General features: G+C 43.2%; 1 protein-coding gene across 1 annotated transcript in view; it reads right to left on the bottom strand.

The window, feature by feature from the left end:
- Window positions 1-25,332, bottom strand: part of akap6 (A kinase (PRKA) anchor protein 6) — a 170,144-nt gene that overhangs the window by 103,175 nt on the left and 41,637 nt on the right. The window contains exons 4-6 of the mRNA XM_039009773.1: window positions 25,150-25,272; window positions 15,782-15,878; window positions 13,848-14,023 (exon numbers count right to left, since the gene is read on the bottom strand). Of these exons, the coding sequence (XP_038865701.1) occupies window positions 13,848-14,023; window positions 15,782-15,878; window positions 25,150-25,272 (396 nt within the window). The remainder of the gene's footprint in view (window positions 1-13,847; window positions 14,024-15,781; window positions 15,879-25,149; window positions 25,273-25,332) is intronic.

The raw sequence follows: 25,332 nt of genomic DNA, 5'->3' as shown, positions 1-25,332 counted from the left end.
TGTTTGTACAATAATTCTTAACATTTCAGCTGTGTTGACAATGCCAATAATGCTTTTCCACCAGCCGAGGAGGAGACGGAGGAAACAGAGGGAATTCAGGGCTGAATCCTTTAAATAACATTTGAACAAGGAGGAATTTGGAAACTTTCTAAAGGAATAAACCCCAAAACAATAGTACTCACACAGGTGAAGATCAGACTACAAACCGGCTACATTTTCTGCTAGCTCTCATGCAGAGTTTGTAGCTAGTGATTTGCCATTGTAATACCATAGTAATGTATACGATATCATAATAATATAGCAATATGATATCATTTTACTTCAGGATGCTTGTCACAGGTGGATTTTGTCATGGGGATTTACACACACACACACACACACACACACACACACACACACACACACACACACACACACACACACACACACACACACACACACACACACACACACACACACACACACACACAGTGTGTTGCCTGCTTGTTCCCTGCTGGTGTCTACATTAAAACGATTCAAGCACAAACAAAGAGGCGTCTAATCACCATGGCCAGGTTTGTGACAATAATAACATTTTACTACTCAGAGCATCTGTCAAAGCTCGCTATAAAACCAAAGGAGAAATCATTATGGATCATCAAAGAGCTAAAACGCAGTGGCAGACTATTTCTTTCCCTGTCTATCTACTGTATTGTAAAGTACATATAGAATACATGAATTCCGAATACAGAAGATAGGACTCATTGGATGTCATTTCTCTTTCCTCTGAGGAATAGAACGTTACTTCATGACTGAGTCCTTTCCCCTTTTGCTTTTCCCCCCTCTGTGTGCATTGCTTTTCAGGCATGGCAGCTATCTTTCCTTCGGCGCTTTGGCCAGATTTCAGGGAGGACAGAACCAGAGGACAGATATTAGAATTTTATATCACTTCAAGGAGGAGGTAGGGAGAAGTAGGGAGGGAGAGGTAGAGAGGGAGAGACAGAACGAGAGAGAGAGAGAGAGAGAGAGAGAGAGAGAGAGAGAGAGAGAGAGAGAGAGAGAGAGAGAGAGAGAGAGAGAGAGAGAGAGAGAAAGGAAGGAAGATAAGGAGAGAGAGAGAGAGAAAACGTGAGAGAGAGTGAGAGAGGGGGGTAAAGGATCCATCTGAAGCTCGTCTGACATTCATTGAGGACTGACAGAGGGAGGGAGGGAGTGATGGCTGATGGGACATGTTTTTGTCTTTCACCTGTGAGGCATTTTAAATCATCACAGCGATAAGGTAATTCCACCTCCCATATTTCATAACACTGCCGACAGTTTTATGTTGACCAGATTGGCTATAAGCACTCCTGATTAGAATATTTTTTGGAACATTCAGCTGAGAATGAACATCAGGTAGGTACATACAGGGAGGGAGGACTTGATCTTGAAAGTTCTGACTGGGGCTGGGGTGGGGCTGATGGAATGCTTTAGTGATGTTTCCGCTATCTGTTTGATTGAATGACATAGACATCTTCTGTCATGTTTTACAGCAGCTGCATAATGTGCCTCTGACAACTCACTGGCTCCATTATGTTTTTGAAGCCCACTTTATTTATTCCTGAACCTGCTTCGTCATTTCCCCAATTGCTAATCCACTGCATGGTGTGGTCCAGTGACTCTCTACAGTGTATCTGTAACAATTCCCTATATTAATAATACAGTATAGAAGTTGATGCTTCTCTGATGCCTATGCTTCCACTGAAGCCTTGTTAAATATTCATTGACAATTATTCCACACTGACTTAAGGGTAATTGCTGGGTCCTGAGAGAGAGGAGGGAATGAGGAATGGAGGGAGGAAGAAGAAAAGAAAGAGCCATGCCGTTATTAACGCGCACTACTTCTTCAGGAGGAGTCTTACACTTCAGCTAGACTACACGTGTAGTGCTGCATCGCCATCAGCTTTGTGTCAATGTGACGTTCTACCTGAAATCCCAGAAACCAACCAAAATCAACTTTATTTCTCATTATTTGAATTCACAAGATAGAATTCATGCGCGATTCTTGAGCTTCGATGCTGCCATTGGACGCAAAGCAATGTGGGCAGTATAGCAGCTTCTATTGATTTCAAAGGAAGCATTCCTTCAATGGATGATGGCAAGGCCGGATGCCCGATGGCTGTAGTGTAGAAGGGCTGTTAGTGTACGCCCCAAATGGCACCCTATTCCTTGATCTCAGGTCAAAAGTAGTGCACTACATAGGGAATAGGGTGCCATTTGGGACATAATCTTAGCAAATAGCCCCAGGATCCAATGCAATCAGCTCCTTCACCCCCTCCCTTCCCACAGTCCAATCACATGTTTAGCTTAACCATTTCATTTTTGATTAGAACAAAACATGAAATATTAAAAAGATAGTTAATGGTCACCATACTGTACAGCGAGATACTGTTGGTCTGCTCTGACTTCTAGAATAGGGATTACGCGCTCTCTCTCCACCAGGGAACGGGCAGGGCTTTCTTGAGAATATAGAAATCCCTGTCTGTGAATAATATTGTCACTGTTGGATTACGGTTGGATGAGAGTCGTCTGAGCAAGCCTTATGTTAGGAGAGGAACAAACAATACCGTAAGCCAAAAAACTCCTTCTGTGTCTCTGTCGACTGTGTAACATATTGTTTGAAGAGTAAACACTGTTTACTATTTGGTAATATACCCCCTTCGTATGAATCTAGATAGCAACACACAGGTGAGTTAGAGCATTCTATTTTAAGAATTCTTTGTCAGAACATTCTCATTGAAGCACTTCATTTGCCATTCATTGTACAAAGACAGCAACCACAGTTGAGACCAGTTGAGTTTGCACTGTGTTTTAACTTAAGTTACCACTGCTGTACTATTCAGGCAACACATTATAAAGCAATCATTTTTCTCTAACGCCGAAGCTGCATGAGCTCTTCACTTCAAGCAATATCAAGAGCCTAGCCGTCACACTGTGTTCATATATCCCCATCCATGCCTATCAGATTGGACTTGATTGTATTTAGTTTGATAGAATTCATTAGGCATTAGCAGCCCTGACATGTGGACACCCAGCAAACCACAAAGGGAATCAAACTAATAGGCTCCAATAGAGCTCCGCATTTTCGGCACAAAAAAATCTCACTCTGATTCTAATAATTACAGCCTGAAGTGCCTCCTCGTTGCTTTTATTTGCAAGCAAGTTGGGTAATCTTTGATCCGATTGGCAAGTGTCGAAGGCAGAATACAAATGAAAAAAAGAATAAAATCTGGTTTTGATTTTCTAGCGGACTTCAGCTGCACACAATAACACAGCCAGGGGATAGAAGAAAAGTAATGAAGTCGCGCAAAAGCACTCGGACGGGGTCATTGGTTGCGTCTGAAACGGCAGCCTATTCCTTATGCGGTAGTGCACTGCATTTGACAAGGGCCCCATAGGGTGCCATCAAAGATGCAGCCACACCGTGGATGCTGAGCAGCGAAGTTCGCATTGTTGCTTCATTCACATTTAGAAGCAGAATGAATGGGAAATAATTTGTTCATAAGAAAGTGTTTCAATTGTACTAGATTAGAGTAATGTTCATTTCTGAAATAGACAACTAGGCTACACAAAGAAACCAGGGGAAGAAGGGGATGGATAAATTTTAATTCACCATCTCAATAAACAGACCGTACAGAGCTGCAACAGTAGCTTTGACTACAGCACAACGCCCTACTATAAACGTTTCACCTATGCTAGTATTTTTTGTAAAAGCCACAGATCCTTTTCAAACGCTGGGACGTGACAGCAGGCTTTGCTGCATATTAATTTCTATCATCCTTGTAATTAAATATTTGATAAATGTCTGGGAAAAAATAGCACCATTAACTTTTTGGGGAGAAATTTCAATTGTCAGATCGCCTTTGGGCAAAAGTCACTTAGAGGTGTGTCATTTTAGCACACTTTGTAAATTCCATTTGGAGTACCTTTGCATGCTAATACTGCCAGAGAGACCCTGGCATACATTCATTATTTCTTATTTGGATATCTGATTATTTGCATTTCTCATTTAAAAGACATAAACACTTTAGAGAGGTAGATAACGGTTATTTAGGAGTTTGATATAGTTGAACTAATTCAAGAATTTACGTGAACGTGGCCCTAGATAAAGTGATATAGATATGAATTCCAGGACAGCAGCCTCTATTTTATCTCTACGAATGTGGCAGCAATTGCAGTGACTTCAGAAAGTATTGACTTTTTCCACATTTTGTTGTGTTACAGCCTGAATTTAAAATGAAAAATGTAGATTTTTTTGTCACTGGCCTTCACACAGTACCCCACCATTATGTCAAAGTGGAATCAAGCTTTTTGAAATATTCAAAAAATGCCATGAAAATGAAAAGCTGAAAAGTCAATAAGTATTCAACCCCTTAGTTATGGCAAGCCTAAATACGTTCAGGAGTAACAAGATCTCTGTAGTCCACATACAATTATCTGTAAGGTCCCTCAGTAGAGCAGTGAATTACAAACACAGATTCAACCACAAAGACCAGAGAGGTTTTTCAATGCCTCGCAAAAAAGGGAACTTATTGGTTGATGGTAAAAAAAAAAAGCAGACAATGAATATCCCTTTGAGCATGATGAAGCTATTAATTACAGGTTGGATGGTGTATCAATACACCCAGTCACTACAAAGATACAGGCGTCCTTCCTAAATCAGTTGCTGGAGAGGAAGGAAACCACTCAGGGATTTCACCATGAGGCCAAAGGTGACTAAAACAGTTCAAATCAAATCAAATTGTATTGGTCACATACACATGATTAGCAGATGTTATTGCGGGTGTAGCGAAATGCTTGTGCTTCTACCTCTGACAGTGCAGTAATATCTAACAAGTAATATCTAACAAATTACACAACATGTACCCAATACACACAAATCTATGTAGGAATGAATTAAGACTATATACATATGGACGAGCGATGTCAGAGCGGAACAGACTAAGATACAGTAGAATAATATAGAAAACAGTATATACATATGAGATGAGTAATACAAGATATGTAAACATTAATAGGTGAATGAGATACTGTAGAACAGTATAGAAAAAGTATATACATATGAGATGAGTAATGCAAGATATGTAAACATTAATAGGTGAATGAGATACCGTAGAATAGCATAGAATACAGTATACACATTTACATTTTACATTTTAGTCATTTAGCGGACGCTCTTATCCAGAGCGACTTACAGTAGAGTGCATACATTTTTATTACATTTTTTTTTACATTTCATTACATTTTACATACTGAGACAAGGATATCCCTACCGGCCAAACCCTCCCTAACCCGGACGACGCTATGCCAATTGTGCGTCGCCCCACATGAGATGAGTAATGCCAGATAAGTGGCCAGTGATTTCTAGTCTATGCCTAAAAGCAGCAGCTAGTGATGGCTGTTTAACAGTCTGATGGCGAGATAGGAGCTGTTTTTCAGGCTCTCGGTCACATCTTTGATGCACCTGTACTGATCTCGCCTTATGGATGATAGTGGGGTGAATAGGCAGGGCTCGGGTGGTTGATGTCCTTGATGATCTTTTTGGCCTTCCTGTGACATCGGGTGCTGTAGGTGTCATGGAGGGCAGGTAATTTGCCCCCAGTAATGTGTTGGGCCGACCGCACCACCCTCTGGAGAGCCTTACGGTTGTGGGCGGTGCAGTTGCCGTACCATGCGGTGATACAGCCTGACAGGATGCTTTCAATTGTGCATCTGTAAAAGTTTGTGAGTGTTTTAGGTGACAAGCCACATTTCTTTAGCTTCCTGAGGTTGAAAAGGCTCTGTTGCGCCTTCTTCATCACACTGTCTGTGTGGGTGGTCCATTTCAGTTTGTCAGCAATGTGTACGCCAAGGAACTTGAAGCTTTCCACCTTCTCCACTGCGGTCCCGTCAATGTAGATAGGGGGGTGCACCCTCTGCTGTTTTCTGAAGTCCACGATCATCTCCTTTGTTTTGTTGACGTTGAGTGAGTGGTTTTTTTCCCAGGCACCACACTCCCAGAACCCTCACCTCCTACTACTCAGCCTACTACTGTTGTGTTGTCTGCAAACTTGATGATTGAGTTAAAGGCGTGCATGGCCAGCAGTCATGGGTGAACAGGGAGTACAGGAGGCAGCTGAGCACGCACCCTTGTGGGGCCCCAGTGTTGAGGATCAGCGGAGTGGAGGTGATGTTTCCTACCTTCACCACCTCGTGGCGGCCCGTCAGGAAGTCCAGGACCTAGTTGCACAGGGCGGGGTTCAGACCCAGGGACTCGAGCTTAATGATGAGCTTGGAGGGTACTATGGTGTTGAATGCTGAGCTATAGTCAATGAACAGCATTCTTACATACAGTTGAAGTTCGAAGTTTACATACACCTTAGCCAAATACATTTCAACTCAGTTTTTCACAATTCCTGACATTTAATCCTAGTAAAAATTCCCTGTCTTCGGTCAGTTAGGATCACCACTTTATTTTAAGAATGTGAAATGTCAGAATAATAATAGAGAGAATGATTTATTTTTTTCATCACATTCTCAGTGGGTCAGAAGTTTACTTACACTCAATTAGTATTTGCTAGCATTGCCTTTAAATTGTTTAACTTGGGTCAAACGTTTCAGGTAGCCTTCCACAAGCTTTCCACAATAAGTTGGGTGAATTTTGGCCCATTCCTCCTGACAGAGCTGGTGTAACTGAGTCAGGTTTGTTGTTTGTTGTCTTGCTCGCACACGCTTTTTCAGTTCTGCCCACAAATTTTCTATAGGATTTGAGGGCAGGGCTTTGTGATGGCCACTCCAATACCTTGACTTTGTTGTCCTTAAGCCATTTTGCCACAACTTTGGAAGTAACACTGTCCATTTGGAAGACCCATTTGTGACCAAGCTTTAACTTCCTGACTGATGTCTTGAGATTTTGCTTCAATATTTCCAAATAATCTATTTTGTGAAGTGCACCAGTCCCTCCTACAGCAAAGCACCCCCACAACATGATGTTGCCACCCCCATGCTTCACGGTTGGGATGGTGTTCTTCGGCTTGCAAGCCTCCCCCTTTTTCCTCCTAATATAACGATGGTCATTATGGCCAAACAGTTCTATTTTTATTTCATCAGACCAGAGGACATTTCTCTAAAAAGTACGATCTTTGTCCCCATGTGCAGTTGCAAACCGCAGTCTGGCTTTTTTATGGCGGTTTTGGAGCAGTGGCTTCTTCCTTGCTGAGCGGCCTTTCAGGTTATGTCGATATAGGACTCGTTTTACTGTGGATATAGATACTTTTGTACCTGTTTCCTCCAGCATCTTCACAAGGTCCTTTGCTGTTGTTCTGGGATTGATTTGCATTTTTCGCACCAAAGTACGTTCATCTCTAAAAGACAGAACGCGTCTCCTTCCTGAGCGGTATGACGGCTGCGTGGTCCCATGGTGTTTATACCTGCGTACTATTGATTGTACAGATGAATGTGGTACCTTCAGGCATTTGGAAATTGCTCCCAAGGATGAACCAGACTTGTGGAGGTCTACAGTTTTTTCTGAGATCTTGGATGATTTCTTTTGATTTTCCCATGATGTCAAGCAAAGAGGCACTGAGTTTGAAGGTAGGCTTTGAATTACATCCACAGGTACACCTCCAATTGACTCAAATTATGTCAATTAGCCTATCAGAAGCTTCTAAAGCCATGACATCATTTTCTGGAATTTTCCAAGCTGTTTAAAGGCACAGTCAACTTAGTGTATGTAAACTTCTGACCCACTGGAATTGTGATACAGTGAATTATAAGTGAAATAATCTGTCTGTAAACAATAGTTGGGAAAATTACTTGAGTCATACACAAAGTAGATGTCCTAACCGACTTGCCAAAACTATAGTTTGTTAACAGATATAACATTTGACGAAAACATAATAATTTCAAACCTTTCTTACATTTGTTTACGATCACATATATCTCTCTATTTTGCGTGGGAATACTTTGGAACAGATTTCCAACATTAAAATCACTTGGAGCTGATCTGCTCATGTTTTTACAGTCTTTTATATCCAACAAGAAAGCATTTGAAATACCACAGAAAACTTGAGGGGCTCGTGGGCCGCCAGTTGGGAAAACCCTGATTTACAGAGTTTAATGGCTGTGATAGGAGAAAACTAAGGATGGATCAACAACATTGTAGTTACCTCACAATACTAATCTAATTGGCAGCGTGAAAAGAAGGAAGCCTGTACAGAACATGCATGCTGTTTACAACAAGGCCCTAAAGTAATAGTGGCAAAATCTGGCAAAGCAATTTACTTTTTGGCCTGAATACAAAGTGTTATGTATTGGGCAAATCCAATACAACACATTACTGAGTACCACTCTCCATATCAAGCATAGACCACTGCTGCATTATGTTATGGGTATGCTTGTAATCGTTAAGGACTGGAGAGTTTTTCAGGATAAAAAAGAAACGTAATGGAGCTAAGCACTGGCAAAAAACCTGGTTCAGTCTGCTTTCCACCAGATACAGGGATATTAATTTACCTTTCAACAGGCCACTAACCTAAACACCAAATCTACACTGGAGTTGCTTACAAAGAAGACAGTGAATGTTCCTGAGTGTCCGAGTTACAGTTTTGACTTAACGTTACTTGAAAATCTATAGCAAGACATGAAAATGGTTGACTAGCAATGATCAACAACCAATTTGAAAGAGCTTGAAGAATTTTGAAAAGAATAATGGGCAAACGTTGCACAATCCAGGTGTGGGAAGCTCTTAGAGACTTACCCAGACAGATTCACAGCTGTAATCACTGCCAAAGGTGCTTCTACAAAGTATTGACTCAGGGGTGTGAATACTTACGTAAACGAGATATTTCTGTATTTAATTTGCAATAAATTTGTAAAGATTTCTAAAAACATGTTTTCACTTTGTCATTATGGGATATTGTGTGTAGATGGGTAAAACAAAAAATATTTAATCAATTTTGAATTCAGGCTGTAAGAGAACAAAATGTGGAATAAGTCAAGGGGTATGAATACTTTCTGAAGGCACTGCACGTGTCAAGAGAGGAGTCTAATAATTTGATACATTATTATAGATTGTTAATAACCAAAGCAATCCATACATAGAAATACAGTTGCTGGTTTAAACCAGTCAAAAGAGAGCATGTGAATTCTCAACTATAAGGGGTATGAAACAGCAGTTTCCTGACACTTGTTTCAGAATGCATATTTAGATTTATTTTACAAAACATTGATTATCATATTCAAAATACCTTATCTCCACAATAAAAGGCTTGGCAAAACTCACCAACGCACTATAAACTATTCTACAAAGTCAAAATAGTCATACCTAATGGAAAAGTTACTGCCTCACCATCCAACACAAACTAAGTCATAAAGCCGGGTGAACTCTGAACATCTACCCATAATTCCCGGCTGATGAAGAAGGGGTTGATGGGAGCCAGGCAGCAGTCCGCCCAGACTAAAAAGTCTCCCCGGAAATGGCCCTGTCCTGCTTTAAAGTGCCACTCCACTTCCTTTAATTACATTTTCACCAGGCAGTAATAACCTGGGGTCAGTTATAAGCGTGCTGTACCTTGATATACCTAAGACCCACTCCATATGCAGCATGGTGGTGTGGCATATCACTGGTGTGGCATGGCCCTTAACATATGCCCAGTGAGCAGAATGGGGGATGATGATGACAACGGTGGGCCCTCCTCCCCTCCTGTTATTCTCCCTCCCACCACCCTCCCCCTGCCACCTCTCATCCTCATGCCCCCCCCCCCCACGTCCCTCCCCCGCTGCGCTGCAGTCAGCCAGGCTGGCTGGTTGAAATTGGGGCCTCGGGGCAGACAAGCTGTCTGGGAGCAGCGGCAGATAAGGCCCCACTGATTTTACATACATACATACATAGACACACAGGCAGGCCAGCATAAGTATATGCCACTGACACCTGGCAGGGCTCAGATGACCTGAATAATCCCACTCTGAGGAGCTAGATATTGTATCACTTGGGGCGACGGAGGCAGCAGTAGGTAGGGGGACACAACACCTACTCTGATAAACTTTGCTGTAATGTGAGGCATGGTAATGGCAACATCGCCCAAATATCACCAGAGTGCCGGGTGTCGTTTGGTCACTGACTGGGGGCTGTTTCGTCAAGCTGGTTAACTGGATTTATGTCCCCTGTGACCAAACGAACATGGTCTAATCTGAAGGGATCAATGGGAGAGTGATGGGGTTACTGAGAGGAAGAAGGGTCCAACCACCCCTGCCTCCAGGGAGATATGGTACGTTCCAACTCTGGACACAGACTGACTGACAGGCGGATGGACAAACTGACTGACTGACTGACTGACAAGATCTACAGCAGGCTATTTTGGACAAATAACACACACCACCACTTTTTCCATGGATGTCAATGATGTTAGCTGACAATTCTGCTGCACTTTCACAAATTTCCTCCTTGTTGAAAATGTTCAAATTGCATCATCTTTTGTCTCAGAGAGAGAATCCACAAGAATGCACCAGCTTCTCCACCTGAGGAGGAGTGATAACCGCAAATGGAGGAAGAGTTGATGATGGGGCTGTGGATGTGCTGGGCTATGCTGTGGCTGTGCTCTGCTGAGGCTGTGCTAAACTATGGCTGTGCCATGCCGTGAATAGTGTGCCCATTGGTGCATGACGAGGAGGCGAAAGGAGAATCACGGCGGACATTGAACATTGGACACACTTCCTGTGTGTGTATACGCATCCGTGTGCGTGAGTCCATGCATGTTTGTTTGTTTGTGTGGTCAACACCTTCCCGTTCTGTGAGAGAGAGTGAGTCAAAGGCATGGAGACAGAGCCTACAGCAATTCCTGTAATGTGACAGACAGTATCCTCTGACAGTATCCTGCTAAGCTCTTGTATATTGCACTGTTCTTCAGGTCCAAACCACCAAGGCTCAGGGAGAAACGCATCACACACCACCGCCACCAGAGAGTAGAGCAGCATCCCAAATGGCTCCCTATTCCCTATATAGTGCACTACTTTTGACCAGGGCCCATAGGGAATAGGGTACCATTTGCAATATGGCCTAGTTGACTCAGAACACAGCTTTACTATTCCACAATAATATTCAATCCATGTTAAAATCACAGGGACAATCTGAACACACACAAAAGTTATCTTGTAAGAGTAATCTCTCCCCTCTTAACTGATATTCTGTGACATTTCCATGAATCACGTACAGATACTATGTCCTTCCATAACTCTGTGTAAAGCATGCTTAGCTTTGCCTTGTACTGTATGAAATACAAATGCTACCTTCTTCGTCACCATGAACACCAACAGTCTGGTGTGCATCCCAAATGGCACGCTAATCCTTATATAGTGCTCTACTTTTGACCAAAACTCTATGGCCCTGGTCAAATGTAGTGCACTATATAGGGAATAGGGAGCCATTTGGGATGCAACTCTGGAGTATCATTATTTGCCAGGGGATTTTGAGAAGCAGCAGCTTGTTATTGAGACTGAAGCGTTGAAGTGTTGAAGCTCCGAGCTGTTTATCATTACATGCTCTCTCCTCTCTCTCTCCTCCCTCTCTCCTACCTCTCTCTCTCCTCTCTCTCTCCTCCCTCTCTCTCTCCTCTCTCTCTCCTCTCTCTCCTCCCTCTCTCCTCTCCTCTCTCTCTCCTCTCGCTCCTCTCTCTCTCCTCCCTCTCTCCTCTCGCTCTCCTCTCTCTCTCCTCTCTCTCTCCTCTCTTCTCTCCGCTCTGTGATCTTCCCCAACAATTTAATTAGAGGAGAATAACTAAACAAGACAGGGTTCCCTCAGGATTACCATTTGACCAGCATCCAGCCATGTTAAAAACTTTATGGTCCCATGGAAAATGATTCAGACTCGGGAACATCAACGAGGGAGACGGCAGAGAGGAGCATATGGTCTCCGCAATAACAACAAACCGTTATGGCCGCCAGGAGAGACGCACCTTGCTTTATACACACCTTAATGCGTGGTGGGGGCAACGTTAGTGTCTTCATCTCACACGTTATTACCCCAGTGACATGTCGCATTGCTCTTCTATGTGGCATTTTTACACAGGCTCGAATTAATGACCTCAAAGAGCACCTGTTGTTTTTAGGAACATTAGGAATTAATGGGACACTGGAAAGAAACATCGTCGTCGTAGAAGGAAGCCATTTTCCTATGTTCTCCATTATAACTAGGTTGATGTTTGATTTCACAATAAATTCCCAACGTATAAAGCTTAAGTACATGGGCTATATGAAGTATACAAAGCCACCATTATAACAAGCTAACATCTCCGCAGCACACGCATTAAAAGAGCATTAAAGAACTTCAGGCGAACCTCCTACGTTGATAATGACTGATGGATGAACAACAAACACGACCTGTTGGACGAGACCTGTGACTTATCATCCCACCATGCGGATGACGTCACCCCGTCATCCATCCATCCCTCCATCCAGAAGATGACACCTCTCATCCTGCTCCCGTCAACATCCTCCTATGGTATTTACCCGACCCCATGCCCCCTCGTCAAAGAGTCAGGACGGGTCTAAACACACAGTGCTGAGAGGAGATTTGTGGCTCCTTCCCTGACCTTCCCCCCACCACAATGGCCGCGCTCTAATTAGGCAATGCATCTGATCGTCATTAACAGCTATGGGATAATGAATCACTGGCTCGTCTCTGTGTTAATTTGCTGTAACCAAGCGGCTAATGGATGTCAGAGCTGACTGATCACACTGATTGTGGTGATTTCTAATTGCAACAAAACAATTTAAAAGCAGCAGGATTATTTATGTCGTCGCCTACGAAGAGGAAATAGGGATGCACGTGCCCACTACTAAAGTAAAATACCTGGAGAGGAGAGGAGGGGAGAGGAGGAGAGAGGAGAGGAGGAGGAGAGGAGAGAGGAGAGGAGGAGAGAGGAGAGGAGGAGAGGAGGGGAGAGGAGGAGGGGGGGGGGGGGGGGGGGGGGGGGGGGAGAAAAGGAGACACTGTACAGATAGCCAGCTGGCTATGCTATGCATGGGAGGAAAAAGGGGATTGTGTTTCTCATTTGGTTCAGATGAAGAAGAAGAGATTATGGTCAGAAGAAGGAAGAGCGAGGAGCGATGCTGTGAAGATTGCACCTTCACGTCGCACGGCCCCCTGGGAAATCCAGCCAAGCTGTGCTGGTGCTCTGACATGGCTGCTCATATCCTTCTGATGCACAAACACATTTCTCTCTCTCTCTCTCTCTGCCTGGGCCTCTCTGGGTAAGTGGAAAGGATGCCTCCTTCCACCAAAATCAGATCTGAGCGTAATTACCAAATCACAATTGGCAATTAAACAATGAGCAATCGTAACCTAGAATGACTACGCCGGTAATTACACATTAAATGCAAGGAACATAAATTGGGTTTCACACATTTTGAGCTACAAATAATTGTGTGTGAATGTTGTGTCTGTTGCCCCCGTGCGTGTGTGTGCGTTTGTTGCATTTTGTCTTGTCAAATTATTCATGCTACCACCACCATTGCTTTAGAGTTCATTTATGAAATATTTCATATTCACATCATGCACAACTACGTGTCCCTCCCTCCTTCCCATGCCCAGTAACTTCTAACTAGGAAGCTTTAGCTGTTTCTTATGCTAATAGCAGCAACCCTTCCCATCTCCCCCTTCTGTTTGTTTATTTTGCTGAGTGAGCACTGGATAGCCGTGGGCTAGAGGAAGAGGAGACGAGAGGGAGAGCGGGTGGACTTCAGTCAGTGGCAAGCGGACAGGCACGCGGGCTGGGAAGGCAGGTGGTGGCGGTTGGGAGGTGGGAAATGGGGGATATGAGGGGGGAAATGGAGACTGCATGCAGCCAGTTTACCTTGGGGCTGGCTAGTGGACCCGTGGTCTCTGCCTTCTGAGAGGCCTCAGCCTCAGTGGCCAGGATGTGGGCTTTGATGGCATCCAGAGTGCGCAGCATCCAGCTGTGCTGGCGGCGGATCTGCCTCTGGAGCTCCTGCCACTGGTGTACGGTCATCTGGAGCATGTCCCTCAGGCCTGGACAGATAATAAAGAGAGGGGGGGGGGGGGAGAAGATATATTAAAGATAGAAAGGGAGGGAAGAATGTAGGAGACCAAAAGAGAGAGAGGGAAAGATAAAGAGGGAGGGCGGGGGAAATAAAGAGAGAGAGGGAAGGATGGAGGAGACCCAGAGAGAGAGAGAGAGAGAGAAAGAGAAAGAACGAGAGAGAGAGCGAGGCAGGGCGGGGGAAAGAAAGAGAGAGAGAGAGAGAGGAGAGAAAAAGAGAGATTCGATAAATGAGAGGAATGGCCAACATCCAGTCTTTGGATTATCCAACCAACCCTCTTAAAATCCTTCATTCATGTCTCTGTAGGTACTGATATTTAGCATTTTATTATGATCAACTATTTGACCCATTATCATACTAATTGTATACCTTCTTCATCGGTCTTTAGAAAGGGTTTCCATAGCCCGAGTGAGGTAGGAAGGCTCTTCATTTGATATTACCATGAATTCTTCAGTGGTCCACCATGCTCTCTCTATGCTGAACACAGATACCTACGTGATCTGCCCTGTACTATGTTCACTAATGTATATGTACACACCAGTATGTGTACTGCATGTGATGAATCGCTGGTTTATAGTTAATCCCTTCCCACACCTGCAGAGCCATCAGTATGTTACTCCAGCCCTGTCTTTCTACCAGCAGCCATGATTCACCCAAATCCTGTTTGTTCAAAGTAATTAAAAAGTGCAAATCAAGATGAACGAGCCAGGGCAGAATGTGACCCTGTAATCCACACGCACGCACAAAGGCACGCACATATGCATGTACACGCACAAACACACTGACTGTAGTATCTATTGAGTGACTGGCTGCTCAACAATGTCACACACTGCTCATACCTGTGGAATTATCATGACTGATCTGCAGAGTTGCTAGGAAACCGGTATTAGTGTCTGCAGTGCGGGAAGTAGGGGGAGAGATTTGCTAAGAATTGTGGCGTCCAATAGTAAGCGAGTGAAGGCACTAGGAACCAATGCAGATGAGATGTGGATGAAAGAAGGGAGGTAGAGAGAGAGAGAGAGAGAGAGAGAGAGAGAGAGCTGATTCTAGTGAATCACAGTAGGGCTCTTCTCACCTCTCCTCTCTTCTCCTCTCTCCTGTCAGAGCTTTTCAAACAGCTCCAGGATCCTGGAGGCCATCTGCATTTTTAATGGTGGGCAGCTTAAGAGCCAGCGAGGAGACAACTCGCCAACAGGGAGGTCAGCTTAGCGGATTTGTACATTTGCTGAGCGCTTGGCTGGCTGGCTGGCTGGATGCTTTAGGTGAATAATCGGCCCAGCAGAGAGGAGAGAACGTCTGGATGATGGCCTCTGACTCAAGTCCTGCTGTTCCTAATTCCACCTCTCTTCATATACACAGCGCCTCCTCCCTCTCCTTTTCTCTCTCTTACTCCCTCTCTTCGTATACAGTACATGGCACCTCACTCTCTCTACTCACTTTCATTTCTCTCCCTCTCCACCCCTTTCACTCTCCACCTCTCCTCTCTATCATTTCTCGACCCAGTCACAAGCACCAATCTCTCCCAGCCTGCCCGGACTCACTCACTCACTCGCTCAATCCACTGCAGATAGAATGCCATTGGTAATGTATGTTGAAAAAGGCCGTTTCTTTCCCCCTTCCCCTTGCTTGAGAAGCGGTTACTTTAAGATTTATACATTCTGAAGGTCAGTATGTTAATATAAACATTAATAATAAATGTGAGGGTTGAGAGCAGTGAGAGCCGTACCTGATTTGTGGGAGATGATGACTTCCAGCAGCTGCCTGCCTTCTTCCAGTACACAGTCTTTCAGGGAACAGTGACTGTCCACGTTCAGCTTGAAGCTCTGTAGAACCAGACACAACGTATTAGTACACAGTCTTTCAGGGAACAGTGACTGTCCATTTTCAGCTTGAAGCTCTGTACAACCAGACACAACGTATTAGTACACAGTATTTCAGGGAACAGTGACTGTCCACGGTCAGCTTAAAGCTCTGTACAACCAGACACAATATGACACACATGATGACACCTCACAACAGTCAACTTACTAGATGTTACATGTTCATTTCTCTCTATAATAAACAAGATACCACACACACTCAAGCATAAACACATGCAATGTGTTTTTGAACATCAGAACAAAAAAAGAAACATGAAAATGATACTAATACTAATTCACACACTAATACACAAAGCACACAAGTGTATAAACTCATATTTAACACCCCTGGTACAATCCCACAAGTCCATGAAATATTGGGACAGAAAATATTAGTATTTGTAAAAAACAATCCAACATATTGAAAAAAACTAAATCCAACATAGGCTACTGAGTTTTTGTTTTGTTTTAAGGGATGATTCACAATCTCTTTTAAAAAAATACAACCCTAGAACCCCACAGTCCCACTGCTACACTTCTCTCAATAAAATACAGTCCCCTCTCCCTCAATAACAGCAATGGGCAACTGGTGGTTCCCCTTTTTTAAGCCCATGGACCAATTTATTAAAATTTTTTAGGAACTCAGTCGGGGTCTCAACTTACTGTTGAGAGTTAGAATAATAGAATATACAAGATACAATTTCAAAATTTGGTTGTGCATCAGCAGTCGCTCAATTAGCCCATGTCAGCAAAACATTTTTAGATTGGTAAGTTAGTCTAGCGGCCAGCTATCTAAACTTGTAGTAATCATGGTCGAGTTACCAACTGGGGTGGGGCCAATTGACCATCAGTTATCATGTTAAAAACTGCAAACATTTGCTTCCACCCTATGGTAAAATGTGTAGAATTGCAGGAAATTTGCAGTAAAATTGCAAAATCTTCTCTTCGTCCCATGGCAAAATTTGTAGAATTCCAACAAACTTGCTTTAAAACGGCAACATCTTCTCTATGCCCCATGGCAAACTGTTCAGAATTGCAAGAAATTAACTTTAAAACGTAAATATTTTCTCTTCGCTGTCATGGGGGGGAAATGTTTTGCTCGCAAGGTGGGGGGTATGGATGTGAGTACGCAGACCCACGAGCTAATGCGGCCCCTCATGATGAGTTCAGATTTTTTGTGGCCCACACCCCATCAAAGTTGCTCTAGAATCCCCCTCTTCCAACAGATTACTCTGCTGCCCTAGGCGAGACAAAAAAAATGCAGTTCCTACAAGAATAGTCCCAGTAAGCTAAATAACGTTGAAAAGACGTCTAAAATACGTATTTTCCAGACGTTGAAGGTATTCAATTTATATTCTGAATGAAAGGTGAAATATTTTTATTTTTCGGACGTTGAAATCAGGTTAATTTTCGGTTCTGAATGAAAGTTGAAAATATGTATTTTCCAGACGATGAAAATACATATTTTCTGGACGTTGAAATCAAGTTCATTTTCGGTTCTGAAGGAAAGTTGTAATTTATAGACGTCTACGTTTGGACCAAATCAAGGCTGGTCCAGACTGGACAAAACTTGACCCAAACATAGACATCTATAATTGGTTCAGATTTCGTCTAGACCGGACCAAAAAACAACGTCCATGGATGTGGAAAACAAGGCCAGTCCGGACTGCACAAAAAAAAGTCGGTCCGTGCTTACTGAGGTATAGCCTACAGCAGGGATGGGCAACTCCAGTCCTCAGGGGCCGTCCCTAATCAACACAGCGGATGAAACTAATTGCATCCTAAACTGAAGATCATGATTAGTTGATTATTACTATCAGATGTGTTAGCTGGGGCTGGGGCCAAAGTGTTACACCAATCAGGCCCCAGAGGACTGGAGTTGCCCACCCCTGGCCTACATGGTCGCCTGAAATGTTATTTTAGGAATATGGTAGGCCTACTGTTTGTAAAACACCAAAAAAAAGATGGCCGATCCAGACAGAACCAAAAAAAGACGTTGGCGTCAATACATGCTTAATGGAGTGTAGCCTACCATCTTGGCCTGCAATAGAATTTTATGAATGCCCATCCATGTTGTAGGCCCACTGTTTGTATTGGCTATATTCGTCCTTATTCCTGTGACTAATCAATTTAAGCTCTAAATATCAGCTACCCAACTTTATCAGTTGAGTTATCCTCAGCTTATTTGCAATGAGTTTACACAGCGGGAAAATGTAGAAGTATTTTCTTTTTTGCTGTGATCAGCTCGTAAAACATGAGTGATACAAACTTGAAACCACTGATCATGACAATTTAGCCCACAGGATGAAACTCTTGGACAGCAGTTGTGAGTAGCCTGATTGTCCATTCCATACTGTCAATTTCACTTTGACCTGTCCTGTTTTTAGGATATGTTGTTTGTTAACATGTCAGCACATTTTCATATATTTTATTTGATCGGGCGCCATTTAGGTTAGGCTATTTGATCGTAGAAACCTGCACAATGTAAAAAGTTTCTGTCTCACTACATTGTCATACATTTTATCTCCAGCCTGTAGGCTACAGAAAAGGCCACATGCTCTTATGCTATATCTGATACATGATTTATGTCAGATCATTTTTTTGACGGAATGTTGGTGGAGCACTGCAGCGATGCATCTCTTCCACAGCACCCTGGAGACGCGCGCTCGGAATGGACAAGATACATATTTTGCGTCCCTGCCTTTGACAAAGTGGGAGCTGCTTATCATAGGGCAGCATCAGTGCTCACCTAAAAATCACATAGGCCACTGGTTGAGAGAAATTGTCATTGTTTTTGGCCAGAATTATGTGCATTTTTATGTGTTGTTGAAGGTACATCTTAGTCAGTTTAGTTCAAAATGCCGCCCTCGTCAATCTGCCGCCATAGGCGGCCATCCTAATCCTGCCTAATGAGCGGGCCGACCCTGCTTAAAGGGATCTATCATCCACCCATCCCCTAACTCTCCAACTTGTTCAATATTCCCCCAAGCGCCCTTATTACTGTGATGTCTCAATTCCGCTATTGTTATTCTCTTTAAAAATACCCCAAACACTCCTCTTTCTCTCTCCCGTCTCTCTTTCCCCCAATACTCTTCCCCCTCCATCCCATCTCTCCGTGGGTGCTGCTATGAAAACTTTCATGTTGATTGGTTTTGATAATACCCAAGGAGCCGGTGCAGAGCCGAGTGCTCTCGTGGTGCTAAGAGTAATCAAAGTGGAGAGAGAGAGATATGGGGAGTGAGAGAGAGAGAGAGAGAGAGATGGAGAGTGAAAGAGAGGGAGAGAACATTATGCTGGGACCTGGAGGGAGGTGGGGCTGTGCTTTTGAAGATGTGATGGGTGGTTAGGGGGTGGAGGGAGGTGGGGGTTGGAGAGGGTCGAGGATGTGCGTACAGAGGGGGGTGAATCAAGAGGGGGGGCAGAGGGGTCCCAGGGGAGTGATGCAGCGAGGCGCCTGGAGCCATCTTCGCCTTAGATTCTCATCTCCTCAGATCTTGGGCCGGCCTGTTGCTGGCGATTAGGGCCTGGTGTGATCTGACCAGCATGCTGAAGGTGTGCCGAGCCAACACAGCCCTGGCTAACTGTATCTGACGGCCTGCCGCCGAGGAAGCAGGGAGAGGAGCAAAGAATGCGGCCCAGCTCTACTCCGCTGGGCGAGATGGATGAAGGGGAATGGGACACCGCATTAACTAAAAGATGCCCTCGTTGACTCGCTCTAACGCTGATCCAGGGACAGCAAAACAGCCAAGATGGAGTTGTTCACACTCAAAGCAAGGCCCCGTCAGCAATGGCATGTTATTCCTTATATAATGGCACCCTATTCCCTATAGTGCCTTCAGAAAGCATACATACCCCTTGATGTATTGCACATTTTGTTTTATTACAGCCTGAATTCAAAATAAATTAAATGTATATTTTTTTTTACCTATCTACACACAATACCCCATAATGAAAAAGTGAAAACATGCTTTTAGACATTTTTGAAATGTATTGAAAATGAAATAGATAAATATCTCATTTACATAAGTATTCACACCCCTGAGTCAACACGTTACCATCACCTTTGGCATCGATTACAGATGATAATCTGTCTGGGTAAATATCTAAGAGCTTTGCACACCTGGATTGAACAATATTTGCACATTATTTTTTTATTTAATCTTCGAGCTCTGTCAAGTTGGTTGTTAAACATTGCTAGTCAACCATTTTCAGGTCTTGTCATAGATTTAAGTCAAAACTGTAACCAGGCCAACATTCACTGTTGTCTTGGTAAGCAACTCCAGTGTAGATTTGACCTTGTGTTTTAGGTTACTATCCTGCTGAAAGATGAATTTATCTCCCAGTGTCTGAACCAGGTTTTCCTCTAGGATTTTGCCTGTACTTAGTTCTATTCCGTTTATTTTTATCCCAAAAAACTCCCTACTGTAGTCCTTGCCGGTGGCAAGCATACCCATAACATGGTGCAGCCACCACCATACTTGAAAATATGAAGAGTCGTACTCAGTAATGTTTTATATTGGATTTGACCCAAACATAACGCTTTGTATTCAGGACATTAAGTTAATTTCTTAGCTACATTTTGTGCAGTTTTACTTTAACGCCATATTGCAAACATGACACATGTTTTGTAATATTTGTATTCTGTACAGGCTTCCTTCTTTTCACTCTGTCATTTAAGTTAGTACTGTGGAGTAACTACAATGTTGTTGATCCATCCTCAGTTTTTTCCTATCATAGCCATTCAACTCTGTAACTGTTGGCCTCATGGTGAAATCCCTTATCAGTTTCCTTCCTCTCCGGCAATACTGGATGTATTGATACACCATCCAAAGGGTAATTAATAACCACCATGCTCAAAGGGATATTCAGTGTCTGCTTTTTAAATGTTTACCCATCTACCAATATGTGCCCTACTTTGCGAGGCATTGGAAAACCTCCCTGGTCTTTGTGGTTGAATCTGTGTTTGAAATTCACTGCTCAACTGAGAGACCTTACAGATAATTGTATGTGTGGGGTACAGAGATGACCTAGTCATTCAAGAATCATGTTAAACACTATTTTTGCACACAGAGTGAGTCCATGCAACTTATGTGACTTGTTACTCCATGCAGTGGTGTAAAGTACTTAAGTGAAAATACTTTAATGTACTACTTAAATCGTTTTTGAAGGGTATCTGTACTTTACTATTTATATTTTTGACAAAATTATATACTTTTTACTCTACACATTTTCTCTGACACACAAAAGTACTCGTTACATTTTGAATGCTTAGCAGGACAGGAAAATAATCAAATTCACGCACTTATCAAGAGAACATCCCTGGACGTCCCTACTGCCTCTGATCTGGTGGACTCACTAAACACATGCTTCATTTGTAAATGATGTCTGAGTGTTGGAGTGTGCCCCTGGTTATATTACTAAGGAACTGGTTCCGCAGTCTTTTTTTTGTTTACTAACCTTTCGGTCAAAGTGTTACCTGAACTTAACATTTTGAGTTGGCCCAAACGTAGCTCCAACATGACAAAACGTATGCAAAACAATCTGTCAACTTAAAATGATGCATTTGCTCAAATAGTCGCATATGTTCATTCAACTATAAAATTATTATTTGGGCATTTTACCTAAACAAAGGCAGTGGAACTAGTTACACACACGGTGTGTAATGTTTTCAACTTACATATTTGACATACATTGACATTCATGATTACATTGTGCATGTTCATGTATACGGTAATTCATATTCAACATGTCATCACCTGGGATTTGAACTCAAAACCTCTTGGTTAAAAGCATTCCAATCTTCAGTGATGAGAGAAGAGTCAGATTAACAGATTAATTGACACAGACATGGTGTCGTAGCAGGAAGATAGGAATGCCATGAACCAAGAGGTTGCGAGTTCAAATCCCAGGTGATGACATGTTGATAATAATTACTGTATAAATGAACATGTATGTCAACGTGTGTCAAATATGTAGGCTGAAAACATTGTATGTTAAAAGCACAGTTTGAGTGTGTGCGTGTGTAACCAGTTGCACAGCCTTTTTTAGTTAAGATGCCCAATTGTTAATTTATAATTGAATGAACACAGGAGATAAGCTGAGCAAACACATCATTTTAAATTGACTGCATTTTTGACAAAGTTCTCAAGTTAGAGCTAAGTTTGGGCCAACAGTTTTTAGTTCAGGTAACACTTGGACCTAAAAGTTGATTAAACAAAAAAAAGGCTGTGGAACCAGTTACTTAATAATAATCAGTTGAAAGAACTACATTTGTGGGTGTTTTTGACGTTTTTTTTTTTTTACAGTGTATTCATGTTAAAGTGGATTCTTCCATTCTTTTTTGGACATAATTTACAAAAACATACCTACCTAGATATAACGGGAGTGAATTACCGTACCATGTATAATACTCTGATTCAAGTACTACGCTGCAATCTTTAAAATGAGACAGAGAAAATCCAGTAAACTTGATGCCACCAGCGATGAGGGGATATGGGCCTGTGACAGATGGTCACCTGAAGGTATTCGTCAGAGATGACAAGGTAACATCTCCTGGCTGGTGGATTTATGATCCCCCAGATGGACAGGGGATTGATAGCCTCTCGGCTCTGTGATAGCTTAGAACAAGTCAACACTAATACATTATAACTAGATATCTACCACTGGTGGAAGGAAGTCACATTGAAGTATTTCACAACAGATTAGAAAGTATTACAAATTATAATATCGTTTTTATTCCGAGATTCAACCGTATGTTATTATTAAGTGAAAATGTAGAAGGGCATAGAATAGAACACTAAGCTATCCATCACACTGTGATATAGGGTATAGCTCTCTACCATGCTGTCTAGATAATGTACGTCTACAGTGTTTATAATAAAACATTGACAGTTGTCGATGATGACCGGCCGTCTAATCTTTTATGAGAAAAGGTAACAGTTTATGCTTTATGCATGCCACATCTTGAAACTGACATTGTTGATAAATTGTTGACAAATAGTTCATAAACAGTTGATAAATAGTTATTTGAAATTCCCTTTATTACTGTACTTGTTCAAAATTGGTACCAATCGTTTAATAATTAATGATGAAATGTTTATACCATATAAACGAAGAAAATATCATAGGGTTTCTATTTATACTGTGATACAGACAGTATCCGTGTTTGCTGTATGATATGATCTGATATATATTCCATGATGTGTCCAGTGGAGCAGGCAGACTGCAGTGCAGCAGCAAAGAGCATGTGGCCCAAACCGCACCCTATTCCCAACATATTTGTGTACTAGTTTTGACCAGAGCCCGCTATATAGGGAATAGGGTACCCTTTGGGATGCAACCAGAGAGTTTAGCAGCAGAGACTGGGGGGCTCTGGGTGGATTTAGCTGGGGGCAGGTGGGTTATTGCTGATTTGACACCTCTAGATGTGCTACAGTATGAAGCCGCTGGAACTCGAGCCCCTCGCTCCCCTCGCCTCGCTCCTCTGCTCGCTACTCTGCTCGCCTCGCTCCTCTATGGTTTAGGCTGAGGCGAGAGGACTGTAATCCCCACATCACCTCACACAGACAGACACACAGACAGGGCAGAGCCGTCATCTCACCGAGACAGAGGGAGAGTTGAAGAACGCCGCCATGTCTGGACGCGTCTGGAGATGTGGAGGGGCAGGGCTCACACACACACACACACATACAGACGCACACACAGGTTGGGATGGAATTAAAGCCTGCGGAGGTGTAGTGGAGGATGGTGTTACCGAGGCTCAGAGGTTGGAGGGGAGGTGGGAGTTGGGAAGGCTAAGTTAGAAGACATGTGGAAATGAATCGGCTCACTCGGAGCCGGAGAGGAAGATACCTGGCTACTAACATAATAACAACATCAGCTAAAAAAGTGTCTTGGCATTTTATTTCCAATTCTATTTGATCAGATTTTTAAAATGTATCTACATTAGCATATTTTCGAGTAGAGTATCGTATAGCTAAATGTGATGACATTGAAATGTTACATACAAGTGGTTCCTGAGAGAGAGAGAGAGAGAGAGAGAGAGAGAGAGAGAGAGAGAGAGAGAGAGAGAGAGAGAGAGAGAGAGAGAGAGAGAGATGGGGTTGTATCTATATATTTTCCTGTGTAACTGTCTATGTGTTAAGGGTTGTGACACCCCCTGGCTAGTGTCAACCCCCCACCCCCTCTCTCTAACTGGGGGGCCTCTTGTCCTGACTGTTCATTTGCCACCGGTGCAGAGTGGCCTCGTTAATGTGATTCAAAGAGCTGGATCGGCCATCAAGCTCAATCAATAGCCGTTTCATTTTGCGCCATCTCTCAATGCCTTATAAAGAGGAGTCCGCTCGGCCTGGGCTCGCAGACCTCTCGTTACCGTGCTCCCAGGGGCACCGGAAAGCAGGGCAGCTCGCCGCCGCGCTCAGCAAGACTCATTCCCCTGAACACCCAACCCCCACCACAACGCCAAGTGCCAGCTGGAGCCCAACCCCAAAAACATTCAATTGGGAGCAGCTCCCCTCAGAGGCCCTGGAGCACAGGTTGACTGAGGAAAACAAGTGCGTCTGGTAGGGCCGTCTCAATCGATACTAACATTTGAAGCTCATCCCAGTAAAACATAACTACATCTTCTTTCCCCATGCCCCAAAATGACAAACGTGGCTGCCCTGCTCCACAACAAACCTCTGATGCTGGTGGAGATATACAGTATGTACACACACACAGTCACACACACACACAGTTTTGTACAAGGTTAGTGATAAAATACAAATGCGTGTGTACTCGGTGTTCATGTTGTTGGCATGAAGAACAGAGTATATACATGTTTATATATACATGTATACATATGCAGAGAGGCAGTCAGCAGGGAGCTATGCCAATACATATTTGCTGGTCTCTATGGATGTATGCAAATGTGTGTGGAAAGTGTGAATGTGTGTGTGCGTGTGTGTGTGTGTGGATGTACGAGTATGTGTGTGTGTGCGCGCCTGCACATTTGTTTGCTCTTGAGAGTGTGAGTGATTGCGAGGATGCAGCATGTCTCGTTGTTTACATCCACATGCAGTTAGGCACTGTGTACGTTAATCTCTGTAAGCCTGTTTGCTTTTTGCATGTGTGTGCACGAGAGGGAGAGAGAGGCAAAGAGGGAGAGATATAGACAGAGAGAGCATGCTATTTTGTCTCGATCTCTATATTTTGGGTAGTGTGTGTGTGTGTGTGTGTGTGTGTGTGTATGTCTCACCAGGTGTGTCTCCAGGTAGAGCTTGAGGCTGTCCATTTCAGCTTTGGGTGGCGTCCAGTTCTCTGTGGTCTCCAGGGCTTCCCTCAGCCAGCAGATAAACTCATCTAGTTTGCTCACAAAGCCCTAAGAGAGAGAGAGAGAGAGAGAGAGAGAGAGAGAGAGAGAGAGAGAGAGAGAGAGAGA

The sequence above is a fragment of the Salvelinus namaycush genome, chromosome 15 (assembly GCF_016432855.1).
Source record: "Salvelinus namaycush isolate Seneca chromosome 15, SaNama_1.0, whole genome shotgun sequence".
Taxonomy (NCBI): Eukaryota; Metazoa; Chordata; class Actinopteri; order Salmoniformes; family Salmonidae; genus Salvelinus; species Salvelinus namaycush.
The sequence above is the reverse complement of the archived record's forward strand: the minus strand, read 5'-3'. Positions and strand labels throughout refer to the sequence as shown.